The 20388-nt window shown below is 46.6% G+C and overlaps 1 protein-coding gene across 7 annotated transcripts in view; it reads left to right on the top strand.

Moving 5' to 3' along the window:
- The window catches only part of LOC101682008 (myosin phosphatase Rho interacting protein), a 147262-nt gene that overhangs the window by 14334 nt on the left and 112540 nt on the right, over positions 1-20388 (top strand). For all 7 annotated transcript variants that reach the window (XM_045083628.1, XM_045083632.1, XM_045083631.1 and 4 more), the window contains exons 2-3: positions 15877-15954; positions 18153-18218. In XM_045083628.1, the coding sequence (XP_044939563.1) occupies positions 15877-15954; positions 18153-18218 (144 nt within the window). The remainder of the gene's footprint in view (positions 1-15876; positions 15955-18152; positions 18219-20388) is intronic.

Genomic DNA, 20388 nt, shown 5'->3' on the forward strand with positions numbered 1-20388 from the left:
CACTAGGGAGAGCATGAGAGTGTGGAATGGAAATGAAGACTGCATAAAGTAGTTTTGGCTCGTGAACCCCCAAAAGGGTCCCAAGGGCTGTACTTTGAAAATCATTGGTCTAGTTCAAGTTGGACCATTTGCTGGAAGGCCATGATAGGAGAGGCAGGGAGGACTCCTGTCATGATGGAGCTGATGCAGGTGCGGAATCCGGGCGGGGGCCAGAGGCAGCCCTCTTGGAGTGAGGTGTCAGACGTGCAAAGGGCTTCTGCCCTTTGATAAGGGGACCACTGGGGACAAGTGCCTGCTCTCTATAGCAGCAGGCACACTCCAGGACTGGCTCACCCTTATGTCCTGCCGCCAAGGGTTGGGTCTCCAAAGAATAAATGAAATGCAGATACACAGCATGTGGTCAGGACTCAAGGTAAAGAGTATGGGTAGGTTATATTCTGAGTGCACAGACAGGCATCTGAGGCTTAGAGAAGGAGGTCGCTTTGCCCTTACATTCCACCACCGCAGTCTGTAGCTCCTGGTAGTGATGGGCCAGAGGTGCCTGGAATGTTTTAGCTTGGAAACTAGACTAGCAACAGGGCTGGGTTCTGATTCGGGAGTGAGGGGCAGCCAAGGACTAACAGACGGTCTAGCAGCAGGTCTCCTTAGCACTCTGTCACTGACTAGCTTTGTGGCCAGAAGGCAAGATACTCCTGATCTTTCATCTGTTCACTTAGCGGTGCTCAGTAATTCAGGGCCCCATCCCCATTCCTGACCAGGAGCTTTGGACATGTGAGTTGGAAGGAAGCATAGCAGTGCCCAGGTGACACTCCCTCTTTCCCTGGAGATGCAGGGCTGGGGCTTGGGTCAGAAGTCAGGGTGGAGAGGGAGGTTTGGGTTCCTTGATTTCAGAGTTGATGGTTGGGCCTTGTGTCCTTAGAGGGTGGGGAGGGGATCCAGAGGAATCTTGGAGGCTCCAGATTGTGACACAACTGGGATTGTTCAGATTTTATTTATTTATTTATTCATTTATTTATAAATATTTTATTATTTGAGACAGAGCATGAGCAGAAATGGGGCAGAGGGAGAGGGAGAAGCAGACTCCTGCTGAGTGGGGAGCCCAATGTGGGGCTCCATTCCAGAACCCTGAGATAATGACCTGAGTCAAAGTCAGATGCTAGCCAACTGAGCCATCCAGGCACCCTTCACTACATTTTATTTTTAAGAAGAAATTTGGATCAACCCTCAAAGTTTTCATCAGGAAGATTACCTCTTCTTTTTAAGACTACAGTGCTCCTCAACCAAGGGTCCTGCCCCTTCAGTTCAGTGACTGTACAGGTATTTTGATGTCTTTAGTGTTAAATCAGGGAGTTACTCAGATCTTCTTTTAGGTATACCACAGTCTTTGTTATGACTTTATTTTTTATGGCATGTGTTAAAGAAAATATTTTTCACATACTCCTTTCTTTCCTCATCCGTGTGGAAAGGCTTTATGAAAAGGCCTATGTCTGTTTCCTTTGAGATGTTTTCAGCTTGAGATTTGGTCTGTGTAACTAGTGCTGCCTGCCCCCGAATGTCCTTACTGGGAGCCTCTCGGGAACCCCCTTACAACACCTCCTTCAACCGGTTTCCCTTTTTTTTGTGTGTGTGGCTTTTGAAGAGTTCATTGTCCAGACTTTACATTGATAAGTGGTGTTTACCTCTTTGCTCTTTCTTTAAAAAGGTTGAAAAACTCACCAAATGTTCACAGCCACGAAAAGGTAGAAATGACTCCAGTGTCCAGCAGCAGATGAGTAGATAAACAAAATGTGGTCTGTTCATAAATGGAATATTACTTGGCCATAAAAAGGAATAAAAGACACACACATACGGGCGCCTGGGTTAAAGCCTCTGCCTTCGGCTCAGGTCATGATCCCAAGGTCCTGGGATCGAGCCCCATGTTGGGCTCCCTGCTCAGTAGGGAGCCTGCTTCCTCCTCCTGCCTCCCTGCCTACTTGTGATCTCTGTCTGTCAAATAAATAAATAAATTTTTTAAAATCTTAAAAAAAGAAAAAAGACATACTACAGTGTGGCTAAATCTTGAAAGCATCATACTAAAGAAAGAGAGCAGTCATGAAAGGTCACTCATCATTTGACTGCATTCATATGAAATGCCTAGAATAGGCAAATACATAGATACAGAAAGTAGATTAGTGGTTTCCAGGGACTGGGGTGGGCATGGGGGTAGGGAATGGAGGGTTTAGGGAATGACAGCTAAAGATTACAGGGTTTCTTCTGGGGGGGGGGGTGACAAGAGTTGGAGGGTTCTAGAATTCATTGTGGTGGTGGATGCACTACAAACCATTGAATTGTACTCACTTTTAAATGGGGAAGTTGTATGGCATGTGTTTTATACCTTAGTAAAGCTATTATAGAAACACCCCAGACAGACTACTCCACCTTATTCTTCGTTTGTGCTCATAATTCACATCTTACTTATCTTTGACATGTTCATTTCCCATCTTTGTGTCTTTTTCTGCTTGACATTTGCTATCCACGCGTGGCTGGTAGCACAGATTCCATCTCTGTTCTGCCCTGTCCTGGCACTCCCAGGTCCCCCTGAGCACACTGCACGGATCTGCTGTTGGCCTCACCCTCTAATGCACCCTTCTATGCAGTCTGGGCAAGTATGTGGCCTCAGCACGGAAGCATTCTCTGCTGAAACCAAGTAGGCCATCCGATAAACTTTGTAGAGCTCAGGTCATTGTTTCATCAAATATTTATTTATTGTCTTTGTCTCCACCCTGTGCTGCTTCTGATTTGGCCGAAGGGTGGGACCATCTGCAGATTATCTAGAGGTTTGGGGCCTCTGGCTAGCTCTGGAGGTGTGGGCCCTGATCATGCCTTGTGGAATTCTTGGGATTTGCGCTCTCCTCCTCAAGCCCTTGCTTCCATGACACTGCCAGATGGGGTGACACTGTGTGTACGGCTCTGCAGTCTTACCTCTGGAAGGCAGCTTGAATGGCTGCACATGCCAGATGCTGGCTTAGTTCCGCCGGCTCTCATGTCCCTGACTTCAGTTTCTGAAGTTAGTCCTTTGCTCACTTCTCACAGGAAGTCTCTCCCAGACCTCCTGTCTCCGCCCCTGGTGCCAAGTTCCTTTCCCTTCGTTCCACTCTTTGTGCCTTTGTCTCATTGTGGGTATTTCCAGTGGCTTTCTTATCTTTGCATTGATGGTTCTGCCATGTGACCTTTAGCACCAAAGGTTGGAAAGCTGCATTTCTCCTGCAGGGTCACTTGTCTTGGTAATTAATAGGGTCCCAACTCTTTCCCCAAAGTATCCCTGTTTGAATGGTTAATTACAGGGTTACTCTCCTTTGTCTGGGGTGGGCAGGCCCACTTCAAATGTAAGGGTGGAAGCCTGTGCTCACCCTTATGTTTGCACAGGTAAGAAAGACTTCCTCCTTCCAGAGAAGAGTCCTGCATTTTCCATCAGCTTCCGGAACACCTTAAAAATCCATGGTGCCTGGCTACGCTGTGTGGGTGGCTCTGTGGAAAGTGGTTTGTGGTTGGTTCATCCCATAGTGATGAACTCCTCACAGGTGCCATGCACACCCAGGCCCTAGACCTCGGCTGCAGGGGTGTCTGGGGAGACCCTGTGTGATGCGCAGGTCAGGACTAGACCCTCCAGGAGAACATGCTTCCTATTCAGATGGCTCCAGCCTTTACTTTTGGAAGCAGCTCACCGATGCAGAGCAGTGTGGAACGGTTACAGGTCAGCTATGGGGCCAGGAGGTCAAGGTTCACAGCCTGCTTAGACAGGTCATTTTGGTGTCCTTGAATGTCAGATGGAGGTGTTGATGGCATATACCTCATAGGTTTGTTGTGAAGATCCAAGAGTACATGAAAGGCGTGGAGCAGTGACCAGCCACATAAGCTGTGATGTTAGCTCTCAGGACAGTGGAAAGCAGGACAGATGTGATGAAGAGAAGAAACAAATGGATATTTTTACAGCAGCCTTTCTCACTTAGAAGGCCAGGTTTTCACCCTGGCCAGGGCCCTGGGTTCTGATCACGTTGAATCACAGAGATAGACTGGCTGTACTCACTCACAGTTGTGAGTATCTTGGTGATGGCTGATGGTTCTCTGCTGACATTCAGAGGCAGATGCCAGGCAGATGCTCATGCTGGCGTATGGTGGCTGTATTGAGGAATGTAGTTTGTGTCCAGAACTGGATGTAAAGCACCATCACGATATTCTCCAGGCCTTGAGGAGTCCCAGCATGGTTTACTCCACACGGCCTTGTGGGAGAACAAGTGTGTGTGTGACATCTCAGGGAGTCGACAGTGATGGCCAGTACCCTCACTGATGGTGGTTGGCCCTGGCGGATTGTTCTGAAAAGATGCTCCACCTTGCCTGAGGGCATTGGCCCTAGTAGGCATGGTCAGAGTTGTGTGCTAATTCCCTGAGTGTAGGTGAGGCAGGTGGGCACCTAGGACACAGTAAGGTCTTGGCAAGGTTAAGGCCTGAGACTCACTTTCACATGTGCTCACTTCTCCTTTTACTGACTTCCTCTGAATGTCTCGGAAAAGACTGGCGACCTTGAATTCTTCCATGATTTATAAGCTTATAAAGATGGCCAGACGGCTGCTGCCCAGGCATCATTTCTCCTGTTAGAACTGAAAGGTAGAAAATATTAAACAGTCTGTTTGCTATGAATGTGGAAGTGTTGCCACAGAAACTTTTAGGGAGGAAGAAGGGGGCAAGGAAGCAACTTCAAAACTGTAGGTATATTGGCTGTAATTTACACGCATTCTGCCTGTAGATCTTTTTTTTCTTTTTTAAAGATTTTATTTATTTATTTGACAGACAGAGATCACAAGTAGGCAGAGAAGCAGGCAGAGAGAAAGGAGGAAGCAGGCTCCCCGCTGAGCAGAGAGCCTGACGAGGGGCTTGATCCCAGAACCCTGGGATCATGACCTGAGCCCAAGGCAGAGGCTTTAACCCACTGAGCCACCCAGGTGCCCCTGCCTGTAGATCTTTTAATGAATCCTCTACCAAGGGCCATTTGCCCTCCAGCTCATGCTTGAGTGTTGGTCCCTGTACCTGACCTTTGGCCCAGAGAAATCTTTTCCCCAGGAATTTCCCCAAAGCTGGGATACTGACCCCCACATGTATAGATCCTTTAGGACTGTGGGACTTTTCTTCTTGAAGGACTTATCTGGCATGAGGGATCCTATGTGGGCTTTGCACACTATGCCCCTATGCTGAGTCGGGAGCCCTGCAGTCCTGGACTGGTCTCAAATACTCTGTAGTCCTACCCATCATACTCTTTGGGGACCTGCATTCACTACCTCCACTGTGGGGCTCACTCCCCTGAGCACTGCTGGTCCCCACACGCTACCTACTAGTTTGGTCTGAGCACCAGATGTGTGCACAGCCCTATGTGGGTGCTGGGATGTATATCCCTGACCCTGGGCCCTTGATTGTTCAGTGACCCAGTACGTGTTTATGTCTGATGTAATTGTTTAAAAAATGGTATGGAAAAGTTATGTGTATTTTTCTATTATTGTAGGTAATGAAACTTGAGATTCACAGAGGTAATGTCTTGCCCTGGGCCACACAGCAACCAAGTCATGGAACTAGGACTTGAACTTGGGTCTTCTGGTTCCCAGGCCACAGTCTTTACACTAATTATCTAGAGCTGTTAGGTCATTCCATTGGTGGAGCGTAGAGTACAGGGATTCCCTGACTTCATCTACTTCTTGTTCCGCCAGGAGCAATCAAGCCCTCACATTCCACCCCTGCCATCTTTTGGAAGGTATTCTGTTAGTACGATATTAGAGGCATGCATAGTCAGGCAAACATCTTCTCCTCCCTTTGAAAAGTAGTATCTGATAAGTATTATATGTAGCATAACTTTTCAAAAAATGGGAAAAGCAAACAAACCCCAAGACTTGCTCATCACAGCAGTCAACACGATAGCTGTTTGCTCATTGACTCCCAATCTTTCTCTGTCCTTAGGATGCCTTTTATAATAGGCCCCATTTTTACATCCTACCCTGGATGCTTGTTCCCATGTCTAGTCTCCTTTCCTAAAGTAAGAACTCCTTGAGGAGGGACTGTGTGCACATCACATTTTTATCTCTGGTCCCTCAAGTGATTCCATCTTTGCAGCAGCAACTGGGGAAATTCCAATGAACATCTCCAGATTTAATGTGCCACCTGCCTCTGTGCAGGAAGCACTGGCCTGATGGCCTCCCATGGGCACACAGTCTCAAGGGTTTCTTGAATTCCTCATAGATATTTGTAATTAATAGCTGTGTAATATTTTCCTGAGTTGATCATCAAGCATTCATTTACCCATTTGCTTGTTGGACATTCAATCATGAGGGGAGCTTTTTGCTTCTCTGTGTTATTTCTTTTGGCTTAATTTCTGGCTGTGGGGTTCCTGGGGGCAGGAGCATGGGAATGCCATGGTTGTCCCCACATACGGCCACATTGCTGTTCTTAGAGGGTGCCAGGTTTCCCACAGCACTTGTGCCTGTGTCTTGGCCAGTGTGGCACATGTCGCATGACGGGGTCAGATTCAGAGAAGGGAGAGGGACACTTGAAGTCCAGCCTGTTTGCCCGCTCCTCAGCCTGCTGGTTGTCCCCCAGTGCTAGGTGCCGACCAGTACCGATTAGCAACCTGGGAGCTCTGTGTGGAGGCTGGAAGTGTGGTCTGGGCCCACCGAGGTGCCAGCTGGGAAGGTCTTACCGGCCATACTGAGAGAACAGGTTGGGAGCAGTCTCGGCTGTGGGGTGGTGACCTGGAAACGTGCCTGCTGACTCCTGTGGATGTTTGTTTCAGTGACTGCAGCCTGACTTTGTACAGGGCGCTGTGCTGGGTGGAGGCGAGATTCCTGTCCGCAGCAAGCTGAGGTGTTGTGAGAAGGAAAGAACGTGGATCGCCTGGGTTGGGAGATATGGAACTTCGGAGAGTGGGCAGGATGGGGCAAAGAGCCCTCTGCACAGAGAATTGCTTGTGCTTTAGCGCAGAAGCCTGGAATATTTTTCTTCCCCCTGGGAGGTGTAAGTATAACAGAGCAGTTCAGAGAAGGGGGAGGTGGCAGTGTCTGGATTAATGGCAGCAGAGCCACAGTAGGTTCTCAGTTAGCAGTTGGCTTTGGGTCAGTTCCTGTCCTGGAAGGGGATGTGGGATTTTGAGGGGGCCTGTGTAGGGGTCTGGTGTCCCCTTACTTCCCATAGAGGGCCTTTAGGATGACGGGATGTTATCAGGGTGGGGCCCACATTTTTGCATCGGTCGTTTTGGGTACTCACCCTTTAGTGCCATAGTGTGCAATGTATCTGACTGCCTTTCTTGGCACCTTGTACACTCATGGTGGCTGAATCTGAGGATGGGAAAAGCGAGGTTAACCCCTGTTAGAAATCCTTCACTGACTTCCCTGCTCTTTGAGCCTCACACAGGCCACATGTTGCTGAGAGCTGAGCATGTAATGTTCTGGCTGCCTTGGAGCTGATTGTGATCGGACGGTGGCGTCCAGAGGCCTGTGTGTTTCCGGGAAGCATCAGTGTGGCAGCTTGGCAATGCTGTGTAAAGCTGGCTGGGACGATGGCATCTTTTCCTGCTTGTGGCCTGCCCACTTGGCCTGAACTGAGGCAGTTGGGCTCTCCCTGATGCGGCCCAGACCTGCCTGGAGGGTAGCAAGAGGGAAAGGGGCAGAAGGACCTCACCATGGTTGAGTCAACAGGCCCAACAGAGTACACACATGTGAGTGTGTGTGGCCTCCAGGAGAAGCTGTTCAAAGGCTGGTGGAGCTCATTCAGCACAGTTGAGGGCCACGGAGGGCCAGCCTGGCCTGGGGAAGACCCTTGTGGACCACAGAAGTCTTCACAGCTGGAGTTCCTACGGTCTGGGGCTCTGGAGGGTCCTTTTCCAGTGCCAAATGCCTGTATGAGGGTGGACATGGTATTCAGCAACTAACAGGTTTTTTGTTTTTATTAAACTTTTTATTTTGAGATAATTGTAGTTTTCTGTGCAGTTATGAGAAATTACAGAGCTATCCCATGTATACTTGACCCACGTTCCCTCAGGGGTAGCACCTTGTAAAATTATAGTGTGGTGTCAGAATCAGGAAATTGACACTGATACAGTCAAGATGCAAGGTGTTTCCATCCTTCCGGTTCCCTTCACACCATGCCTCCTGCCCTCCCACCACTACTGCCTCTTAACCCCTGGCAGCCATGAATCTGTTCTCCATTTCTGTAGATTACACATTTCAAGAATTTTATGTGAATGGAACATGCAGCCTCTCAGATTTGGCTTTTTTTACTTATAGTTCTCTGGAAATTCACCCAGATTGTGTGCATCAACTTTGTTCCTTTTTATTGCTGACTAGTATTCCGTGGGGTCATGTACCAGTTTCTTTAACCACTCACCCATGGAGGACATATGGGTTTCTAGTTTGGGGCTATTATAAATAAAGCTGCCGTAACCATTCAGAAATGTACAGTTTATGTGTGAATGCGGACTTTTGTTTTTCTGGAATAAGTACCCAGGTTTGCAGTTCCTGGATATTATGGTAATTGCATGCTTAGTTTATAAAGAAACCACTAAGCTTTTTTAGAGTAGCTGTACCATTTCACATTCTTTCAGGGACTATGTGAGTGATAGACTTTCTTCACAGTCTTGGTAGCATTTGTTATTGTCACCACTTTTAATTTTAGCCATTCTAATAAGTTTATATTGCTCATGGTTCTAAACAGATTTTTTTTTTTTTTTTTAGCTGTTGAGTTTCGAGAGGGCTTATTATACTGTATTGGATCCTAATCCTTTGTTGAGCGAGTGGGATAAAAATATTTGCAAACCACATGCCCAACAAAGGACTTACCTTTTTACCCTCCAGGTAGGTAGGATCTTTGGACAGCAAAAGTTTTTAATTTCAGTGAAGTTCGATTTGTCAGTTTTTGTTTCATTTTTAGTTGCTTTTGTATAAGATTGAGCTTTATTTTTTTACCTGTGGATGTCCAGTGGCTTCAGCACCATTTGTCAAAAGGCTGTCTCTCCTCCATTGAATTGCTTTAGCACCTTTTCCCAAAATTAAATTAGACATATTTGTGTAGGTCTGTGTCTGGGTTCTCTATTCTCTTCTCTCTCTCTCTTTTTTTTTTTTTTTTTTTAAGAGAGGAAGAGCGGGAGGAGGGGCAGAGGGGGAGAGAGAATCTTAAGCAGGCTTCACACCCAGCACAACCCTGACGTGGCGCTCTTTCTCACAACCCCGAGATCATGACCTGAGCTGAAATCAGGAGTCGAACGCTTCACCAACTGAGCCACCCAGGCATCCCTCTGTTCTATTCTATTGATCTATGTATCTCACCTTCCACTAATATCACACAATGTTGAGTACTGTGGATATGTAATCATGTAATTGAGTAGGTGAATTCCTCCCTCTATTTTTTAAAATTTTTAAACTATTTTCATTCCTTTGACTTTCCATTTAGAGTTATCTTGTCTATATCTACAAGTCTTACTGAGCTTTTGATTAGTAATTGCATTAATTCTATATATCGATTTGGGGAGATTTTTCATCTTATAATCTTCCAGTCTATGAACATATGTCTTTCCTTTTTTTTTTTTTTTAAAGATCTTCTTTGGTTTCTTTCATCATCTTCATTGGTTTCTTTCATCTGCAGTTTTTTGTTTGTTTGTTTTATTCTTTTTAGAATGCAAGTCTTGTACATGCCTTGCTAGATTTAAATATTCCTTCTTATTTTTAAGACTTTATTTATTTGAGAGAGAGACAGCGAGCATGCACAGGAGAGGGAGAAGCAGACTTCCTGCTGAACTGGGAACCTGACTTGGGGTTCAATCCCAGGACCCTGGGCTCATGACCTGAGTCAAAGGCAGATGCTCAACCAACTGTGCCACCCTGGTATTCATTTTCTTTAAGTGATTGTGAATGGTATTATATTTTTAATTTTGGTGTCCACATATTCACTGCTAGTATGTAGAAATACAGTTGATTTTTGTATACTGTTATTATATTCTGCACCCTTGTTGAACTCACTTACTAGTTCTAGGAATTTTAAAAAACAGATTCCTTGTTTTTCTACATAGAAAATTATGTCATCTGTAAACATTTTATTTTTTTCTTTCTGATCTACATGCCTTTTACTTCCTTTTCTGCCTTATTGCACTATAACTAGAAATTCTGGCATTGTAGTTCTGAGAGTGGACATCATTGCCTAGTTCCTTATCTTAGAGGAAAACATATCGTCTTTCATCATTTCTTAAATTTCACATATGAGTGAGATCATGTGGTATTTGCTTTTCTCTGACTGACTTATCCCACTTAGCTTAATACTCTTTAGCTCTATCCTTGTTGCTACACATGGCAAGATTTCATTCTTTATTATGGCTGAGTAATATTCCATTGTAGATATAGATCATATTTCTTTTTTTTTTTTTAAAGATTTTATTTATTTATTTGACAGAGAGAGATCACAGTAGACAGAGAGGCAGGCAGAGAGAGAGAGAGAGAGGGAAGCAGGCTCCCTGCTGAGCAGAGAGCCTGATGCGGGACTCGATCCCAGGACCCTGAGATCATGACCTGAGCCGAAGGCAGCAGCTTAACCCACTGAGCCACCCAGGCGCCCATAGATCATATTTCTTGATCCCTTTGTCTGTTAATAAACATTTGGGCTGCTTCTGTAGTTTGGTTGTTGTAAATAATGCTGCAGTAAACTAGGGATTCATGTATCCCTTTGGATCAGAGGTTTTCTAATTTGGGTATACAATTTCTGGATTGTAGGATAGTTCTGTTTTTAATTTTTTGAGGAACTCATCTGAGATTTTGCTTTCATTTCTGAAGGATATTTTTTCTGGATATAGGATTCCGGTTTGATGGTTTTCTTCCAGTGCCTGAAAAGTATTGTACCACTTGCTTCTGGCCAACAAGGTTTCTTGTCCACTGTTGTCATTTTTGGTTTTCTTCCTATCCATAAACTGTTACTTCTGTTTGGCTGCTTTCAAGAGTTTGTATTTATCTTTAGTTTTCAGAAATTTAATTTTGATGTATCTTGGTTAGATTTCTTTGGATTGATCCTTTGGCGTTTACTCAGCTTCTTGAATTTATAGGTTGCCTTTCTTTCCAAATTTGGGAAGTTTTCAACCATTGTTTCTTAAAGTGCTTTTTCCACCTTAGTCTCCTTTTCTCCTTCTGGGAGTCTCATGACACATATGATAGATCTTTTTTTATTGTTCCACAGGTCTCTCAGACTCTGTCCTTCTCATATTATTTCTTTTAGTCCATTTTCTTGTTGTTGCCTGATTGGGTAGTTTGTTTGTTTGTTTTTGTTAAGATTTTATTGACTTATTTAACAGAGAGTGAGTGCATAAGCAGAGTGAGTGGGAGAGGGAGAAGCAGGTTTCCCACAGAGCAGGGAGCCCCATGTGGGGCTCAATCCCAGGAGCCTGGGATCATGACCTGAGCAGATCTAAGATCATGACCTAAAGGCAGATGCTTAACTGACTGAACCACCCAGGTGCCCCTGATTGGCAATTTCTGTTATTTTTCTAACAGTTCCCTGATTCTTTCCTTGTCCCATCATTCTGCTGTTAGGCCCATCCATTTAGTTTTTTATTTCATTTATTTTATTTTTTTAGTTTAAAAACTACCATTTTTAAAAAAAGATTTTATTTATTCATTTGACAGAGAGATATCACGAGTAGTCAGGGCAGCAGACAGAGAGAGGGGGAAGCAGGCTCCCCACTGAGCAGAGAGCCCGATGTAGGGCTCAATCCCAGGACCCTGAGATCATGACTGGAGCCGAAGGCAGAGGCTTAACCCACTGAGCCACCCAGGCACCCCTCCATTTATTTTTGTTTTTGTTTTTGCTTTTTTTTAATCTCCTGGTTTTTTGTTGTTGTTGTTGTTGTTGTTTGCTGGGGCTTTCTGTGTTTCTGTTTATTCCGAACATGCTTATAATTTCTTATTGAAACATTTCAGCATTGGTGCTTTAAAATCTTCATTAGATAATCCTGACATGTCTGTCACCTTGGTGTTGGCATCTATTGATTGTCTTTGTTTATTCAATTTGTGACCTTTCTGTTTCTTAGTATGCTGGTGATCTTTTTTTTAATTGAAACTTGGATATTTTTGTATTATTTTAGGTGACTGTGGATTGTGTTTGACCCTTCTCTTCTAGTCGGCTTTTTCTGACATTACTCCAGTGGTGGGGGGGGGCACCATCTCTAACTTTCAGGTGGAAGTAGAAGTCCAGGCTCCCCACCTGGCCTCCACTGATACCTGATGGGGGTAGTACCTTGTTACAGCAGAGCCGGGGTGAGAGTTCAGCTCTCCACGTTTCTTCCTCTGACTCTATCCCAGCAGGGAGAGGGAGGGGGACCTTGTTACTTCTGGGTGGGGGCAAAAATCCCAGGTGCCTGCCTGGTCTCCCGAAATCATCCTGGTAAAGGTGCTGGGGCACCTCTTAGCTGACAAGGGTAGGAAGGAAGCCTTTGCTGTCATGGGTGGGTCTGGGGCTGAGTCTTTCCCGTCAAATGTGGCAGGAATGGAGCAGTTATCATCTAAGAATATTCTGTCTTACCAGGTTGTTCTTCCCTGGTTCTTCAGTTAGAAAGAGCAGTTTTTATTGGGGCTTTTATTTGTACCTGTTGGCAGTTCCAGATTGTTCATTCTTACAGTACCTGGTCTGGGACAGTGAGACAAAAAGAGAAGCCAGGGTACACATTTCCATGTTGTTTTCAGGTCTCAGGACCCCCAGCCCTTGTCTCTGCTGTCTTCTCTCCACCTTGCAGAGTCTCCTTTGGTTTTTCTTAGATACAGTGTTCAAGGTTTGATTTGTTCTTAGTAGGAGGCATAGGGAAAATTACAACTACCTGTCTTCCAGGAAGCAGAAGTTTCAAGTAACCATTTTTGAAAGGACTTCCAATTGAGGAAGACACCCAGACCACCAGTAGCCTCTTCTCAGAGACCAGCCAGAAGTGCAGTCTCTGATGTATTGGGTTTGTGAGGGAAGGCTGAGTCTATTTATTTATTTGTTTTATAGATTTTATTTATTTATTTGACAGAGTAAGAGAGAGAGTGAGTGAGCACAAGCAGGGGGAGCTTCAGGGAGAGGGAGAAGCAGCCTCCTACTGAACAGGGACCCTGAGGCAGGGCTCAGTCCTAGGACTCTGGGACCAAGACCTGAGCTAAAGGCAGACACCTAACCAACTGAGCCATCTGGTGCTCCTAGAATACTTGTTTCTTGCCCTGTGCCCTCCATTGGCCCAGCCTTCCCCACTTTCCAGGACAACCTGCCCACCTGGAAGGGTCCCTTTTGGGATGGTATGTCCCAGAAGGACCTGGCAAAGTGAGGTGGGTGCTGGCAGCCCCCTGGTTTGCAGCACATGGGGCCGGTGCACACTAGGCCGGCGCACACTAGGCCCGAGTAGATGTTGAGTCAATAACAGTGCTGGTGATGGGTGTTTATGAGATTGTGGCCAGGTTCTGAGGGGACCTGTGGCAGTCCCTCACATGTCCAACTGCTCAGGAAAGGTCAGGTAGATGTAGCTGCTGATTTGAAGTCTCCCCAAAGCCCTGTGAGCAGAGACTAGGAGAATAGCATACAATCATAGCTTGACAAAAATGGAGGGGACATGGCCTTGTTGTCTGACATCCTGATTTCACACCTCAGGGACCCGCTAACTAAGAGGCGAAGTGCAGAAGTCACCTGGCCCAGGATCCCCCTCTGGCCCTGACCTTTCCATCTAGTGTATGTATGTCACTGAGTGATATGAGAGAGACGCTGAGTGAATGTGCCTGCCTGTATGGGGAATAGCTGGGCGCCACTGAGCTGGTATTTGCTGAGAAGACAGACTTACTCTCTTCTGTTTTCCAGGACAGAATTTCATTCCACATCCCCTGTGGCCCTCCTGTGTTATGTTCCTCTAACCCCAAGTTCCCTGCCAGCACCCCTTCCCATGTTTCATCAAAACCAGTCCCTCACTTCCTTTCCTCAGCCCTCTCTATATCCCTTCCCTGAAGCTCCTGCTACTCTGTTCCTTTTCATGGTGAAAAGCCAGAGCTTTTTCTAGGTCCCCTGCTGGGGACCTAGAGAGCCCTGCAGAAGTCAAGAGCAAGGAGTGTTTTTGGCTTACCCCAGAATGCTGTGTGACCTCTGGCAGGTGACCTTCCCTCTCTGAGTCACTGATTCCATAGCTATAAAATGAGGTGGTCAGACAGGGCTCCAGTTTGGAAAGTATTGAATAAAAAGCATGTTAAGGGGACCCCAAAAGCTTTCCGAGAGATGAGTCATGTGTGTAAACAGCAGGCAGACGGTTTGGGCTTTAATTTGTGTTTCTGCCCTCCAAACGGTAGTGGACAAATTGACTTGCTTGTGCCTTTTCCAGCTGCTTCTGACCAGCCAGGTATGGCTGAAAAGGGAGGTGGAGCCAGAGTGTCTGTCTAGTGTCTCAACTCATGTTGAACTCCCACTGTCAGGGGTTTGGGGGGTGGGGGATCTTCATAAAAAAAAAAATAGCTAACATTTATTATGCACTTAGAGGCCATACACTGTGATTAATGTTTTTTCCTCATACAATTTTGAGATATAATTTACATACTATAAAATTCAGCCTTTTAAAGTGTACAGTTTAGTGGCTTTTAGCATATTTACAAGGTCATTTAACCATCTCCACTTTCTGTCTGTAACTGACTGTGAACAATCAATTGAGATGACTCACTACCTTCAGACCAGCCCTATCTCCGCTTTCTAATTCCAGAACATTTTCATCATCCCTTAAACCCATACCTGTTAGCAGTCATTTCCCGTTTCCCATTCCCTCCATGCCCTGGCAACCACTCATCTGCTTTCTGTTTCTGTGGGTTTATAATATATGGTGTTTGGTGTCTGTGTTCTCTCACTTCTCTGACTCAGCATAATGTCTTCAGGGTCCCTCCATGTGGTAGATCATGCCAGTATTTTGTACCTTTCTATAGCTGATAATATGCTGTTGTATGGATGTGCCACATTTTGCTTATCCTCTCATCTGTTGATGTACATTGGGATTGTTTCTACCTTTTGGCAGTTGTGAATAGTGCTGCTGTGAACATTCAGGTCCACGTTTTTATTTGAGCACCTGCTTTCAATCTTCTCAGGTGTATATACCTAGGAGTAGAGTTCTGGGTTGCGTGGAATTCCGTCTTTAACTCTTTGAGAAAATGCCAGACTTTTACATAGTGGCTGCACCATTTTATTTCCTGTGCTGTGTTTTACTTGCATTACCTCATCAGTCATCACTTAAATCTCATGAGGTGTGGATATGATTTCCATCATCCCAACCTTTCAGATGGGACAGTTGAAACCCTCACTGTTTTCAGCCCAATGTCACATAGCCAGGAAGTTGATGTCTCTTTGGCCCGTGCTAGCTGTGATCACTAAAGCAGTGTCTCTTCTCCCAGGCCCTGTTTTATAGTATCAGAATGAGGGTTTTTGGCTGTGCTTGTGTGATAGACGTAGTACCCAGCACACAGTGGCGGGTATTCACATGGTGATTGAAAATGCCGTTGTTTCCTGATCTTCATGCCTTGATCAGGAACTTGAGAGAGGCCATCTGTGTCGTAGGAGTTCCTGTACTTTGAGGTTTTTCAGAGCCCTGCTGGGTTTTATGTCCCTTTCTCCACACCAGATGCTGCAGAACCATCCCCCGCCCCCGGCCCCCAGGAGCCTCTTACTCCCAAACATCTTTCTTGGGAGACTTGGCCTGTGGCTGGAAAACGAGATGCCTGGTGTATGCTAATCAGAGGAGACTTCTGTTTGCAGGGAGCACTAATCTTTAACTTGACCATCAAACCTGTTCTGTCTCTGGTCCAAGCCATTGATGACCTGCCTTCTTTTTTTCTCCTTCAGGCAAAACCTATTTATGGTGGCTGGCTGCTCCTGGCTCCCGATGGGACAGACTTCGACAACCCAGTGCATCGGTCTCGGGTAAGGTCCTCAGAATGAATTCTTGAGGTGGGAGGGACTGAAGAGTTGCCCATCTAAGGGCAAGTCAACAGAGTAGAAGAGGGAGATAGAGTTGAACCATGGATCCTGGGATGGCAGGATCAGCAGGGAACCCCCATTTGGCAAACCCGTTGGTCCTACAGGAAATGTCTCGATGAAACTAGTTGTGCCAGGTCCACTCTTCAAAAGGAGATGCTTTCAGATCGTGCCTCCTGTTTTCGTGAGTCAGCTTGACTGCAGAAACAGTTAAATGCAAAAGGCCGAATAGGTCAGCAAACATTTGCGTTGTGCTAACTAGGCTTCTGGTTCTTTCATTCCCTCCTTTCCTCATCCCATCTCTCTTCCCTCCAGTCCTTCCTGGCTAGCAGATAAGCACTAGTGAAGGGGTGATGCGCTGGAGGGCCAACTCGGTTTTTGCCGCATCTCTCCTGAGCACCAGCCCAGGGTGGGTCCCTCTGTACACAGGTTGCTGGGAGCAGCCCGGGCTGAGCTGGAGCATCGAGATGATTAAACCAACATTGTCACTAACCAGTGGTTTGTTCCTCTACCAGGCAGCCGTTTGGATGACTCCAGTTAAAATACCGTCTTTCTTTTTTTCCACATGCTTTTTCCAGGTGCTGCTGCCCATGCCCTGTAAATTGCTCCAGCTCCTCTCCCTTCCTATCCCCTGTTCCCTGAGAGCCTCTACCCTGCCTCTTGATCTCTTCTGTCACTAGCCTGAATGCTGCAATCTAGGGTGGTGCCCCACAGATCTTGTATTATGTCTGGGACCTTTAGAATTACTTCTGGTGTGGGTTTTGACTTTAAAGATATTACTATCTTTAAAGGAGCCTTGAAAATGTTTCTCAGGGGGCGCCTGGGTGGCTCAGTGGGTTGGGCCGCTGCCTTTGGCTCAGGTCATGATCTCAGGGTCCTGGGATCGAGTCCCGCATCGGACTCTCTGCTCAGCGGGGAGCCTGCTTCCCTTCCTATCTCTCTGCCTGCCTCTCCGTCTACTTGTGATTTCTCTCTGTCAAATAAATAAATAAAATCTTTAAAAAAAAAAAATGTTTCTCAGGAAACATTCCTGATAGCCTCTCCTGGACACCCAGTGTAGAGCCAGTTGTCCACAGGTCCTCTTTGCAAGGCTATCTGAGCGTCCTGTTCCTGCCATCCAGGCAGGAGGACAGCAGGGGTGACTATTCCAATGCCTGCGGTAACAAGGGAGCAGTGTCCTTTCCTATTCTATATTCGGATCATACAGAATTGCCATTTCCAGCTTCTGATGGGAAAAACATAATTGTGAATGATATAATTCTGGCCCAAAGCAAAGAGATATGATAGTTCTTGTGGCCTTATTGCCAGTGAAAGTACGAATTTTGTTGGGCTTTTTGAAATGTTGAAAATAGGTCATAGATACTTATGATGATCTTTGGGATTTGGGGACCAAGAGTCTCTTGTTCTGGTTATGTTTTCCCTCCACAAAAAGGAAAGCACATACTCTCATGGTCCCTTCTGTTCTGTTGTCAGTGCCTTTGGACCCCCGCTGACCCCCAGTGGCCTGTCCTTTGGGTGGAGAGTAGAGGGGCACACTTTGCTGTTCAATCACTCCTTGGACATCAGAATCATTCCCACAGGTCTCCCTCCTTCTCAGTTTTGATTTTTCTTAGCTTGCTTATCCTCAGTGAACACTGGAGCCTGGCTGTCTTTTTCCGCGTCTCCCACTCCCTGTGGGTCTCAGAACAACCCTTTCATAGCAGTTTCCTCGATTTTGTCAGAAGCGGGAAATCAGTGCCTGCTATTCTCCGGTTATTCCATATTGTACCATATAATTCATCAAATAAATACTGACACCTGTTATGTGATCACCTCTGGGCTAGGTACATAGAGAATGCAAAAAGGTGACCAGGATACCATCTCTGCTCTCTAGGAGCTTGTCAGTTAAAATAAAGCAGACATCTTGTGACATCTCAGTGACTCCTGTGGAAAAACCCTGGGCGGTTTGGGTCTCTCCCCTCGCCCAGTGCCATTTCACAAATTACTGTTCTTTTGCCCTGGGTCCTTCCTTTCCTGCCATCTGCCCCAGAAGTGGAAGCTGTGGAGCCCGCATTCCTTTGACTTAGGCTCATGAGCCCTGGGGACGCAGCAAGCAGAGATCGGGCCAGAGCCCGGCTAACCACCCACTCTGTGCTCCATTGCAGAAATGGCAGCGGCGGTTCTTCATCCTCTACGAGCACGGCCTCTTGCGCTACGCCCTGGATGAGATGGTGAGTGTCCTGCTGTGCCCACTCCCTGACTCGAGCCTCCCCGAGGTGCCTTTTGTGTGTCTGTGTGGGTGTCATCTATGAGCACAGCCCTGTATGCTCTCGCTTGGGCTTTGGGGAGCCTACAGTCTGAAGAACCTACAGCGTCTGGTAGAGACGATCCTGAAAACCCAGACCTTTGGCTTGGGGCATCGTTAGTGGTGCAGGTGAGAGTAACCAGTGAGGGAGGAAGACACTTCTCTTCTGGGCTGACAGGAGTCAGACCTGCCAGACCACTCCAAGTTAGAGAGAAGCAGAATAGACTCTGGGCCTCTAGCAGCAGGTGGGAGGCTGGTCCAGGGCATGTGTGGACGTCGAGCACATGCACATCCCCGTGCTGTAGTCCCAGGATTGCCTCTCTGTTCCATTGCTGTAGGGGGGTTCTCGCTTGTCCCGTTGGACCTTCAGAGGCCTCCTGGCCACTGAGCCAGAGCATAGGGCTCCTTCCCACCCTGCCATCCACTGGTTTGCTGCCTGCTTCCTGGCCTGGATGGTCCAGAGGTGAAGCTGAAAACCACCCAGGGGGAATGTTCTGGCTTTTCTTTTACTATCCATTTTGCCTCCTGAGTTTTTCTCTGAAGGAGATTGGTCTCTCCTAAGTAATCTAAAGTATGACTGAATTCCAGGCTTTTTAAAGGATTGAAGATGGAAAATGTAAGCACTTTTTCCTGTTCCATTTGAGTTTGTGAGTGTGTGTGTGCATTTCTGTGGGCAGCATTTTTAACTGGGACTGTCCTAGAAAATCTAGACGTACCATGTAAAATGGGTTGACCTCATCCCATCCAGAGTTCATTGTTTTGCTACAGGAGTAAGAACAGGGTTCTGGAACCGTACGCAGAGATAACTGTTGTCTCAGAGGACCTTGTCTCAGAGGACCTTGTAGACTGTTGGGACACTTGGATTTTAGGGTGGTCATTACAGCTGTGTGAACAGGCCACAAGCGAGTGCATTCTCACATGGGGGTCCTAATCTTAGTAATGTGATGCTTCCTCTGTTTTGTTTCTCAGATGAATTAATGGGTATGACATTTGGGTATGGAATTAATAGATGTGATACTTACTTCTATCTCAGCTATCACCTCATTGGTTCCTTCTTAAAATCATTTTCTTCTCATTTTTCCTGGTGAGTGTGTTTATACAGTGTGCAGGGCCACAGAGGGTGTTTGCCAAGGAAGCATCTGTAGTCCAGAGTAGATTGGAGGTGAGCACCAGTGAGGGGGTGGAATTCACTAGAAATAAGAGCAGGAGGAATGATTCACTAGGACACCCATTCCTTCAGGAAAAGGAAGCAGGCCTGGAGGAAGACCCAGCAGCGCCCTCTGTATTCTCCCAGCTTGACCGCTGTATGAGCAGTAGCCCTGGGTGGGAGTTGGGCTTCTCCAAGCCTTGACATTCCCCCTGTCCTCCCTGTGCCTGACTGACTTGTTCTTAAGTCCTGCAGAGACAAACGGTAGAGAAGGAGCCGCAGAGGTCACTGTGTTACATCCAGGCTGGGCTGCACTGTGAGCCTTCCTGAAAAATAGAGTTCCCTGGACTTTCCTTGGAGACCGATTATTCTGGTCAGGAAATCTTTCTTTAGGTCTCACTGGAGTCGAGTCCAGTCTTTGTTCCCTTCAGCTCAGTTGCACAAGCACAAAGAGAGGGTAGCTCGTGCACAAACGCAAGAGCACATGCTGCATCCCAAGAGCCGCTCCCACATAATGGGGGCTGTTGAGCTGCGAGTCCTGACACCTTGCAGTACACTGTGGTCTCCCAGCAACCTGATCATTGGTGGGTATTATTTCATGGGCTGCTGGGGCAGAGGTGGGACTGTGCCAGCGATGTGGGAGAAGAAGCCCCAGGAAAAACGTGGACTACAGAGAGGGCATTGTGGGGGACGCCCAGAGTTGAGATTTTTGGACTGTGGTCCACTTTCTAGCAGATGACCTTGGAGCTGAAGAGACTGACCTGGTGTGCGAGCTAGCGTTGAAACTGCCCAGACTGTGGGCAGTGCAGATACGCTGCACCTGTAGGAAAGAGAGTGGTGTTATTTCTGGCAATGAAAAAAGACAGTGGCAGTTGTACTGAAATACGTTTAAAGCAACATTTCAGACCTGTAAGAGTTTTCCCCGCTCTGTTAGGAGAGTCCTCTGGGG

This window comes from Mustela putorius, unplaced genomic scaffold (genome assembly GCF_011764305.1).
Source record: "Mustela putorius furo isolate JIRA1106 unplaced genomic scaffold, ASM1176430v1.1 tig00000731_pilon_pilon_pilon, whole genome shotgun sequence".
Lineage (NCBI taxonomy): Eukaryota > Metazoa > Chordata > Mammalia > Carnivora > Mustelidae > Mustela > Mustela putorius.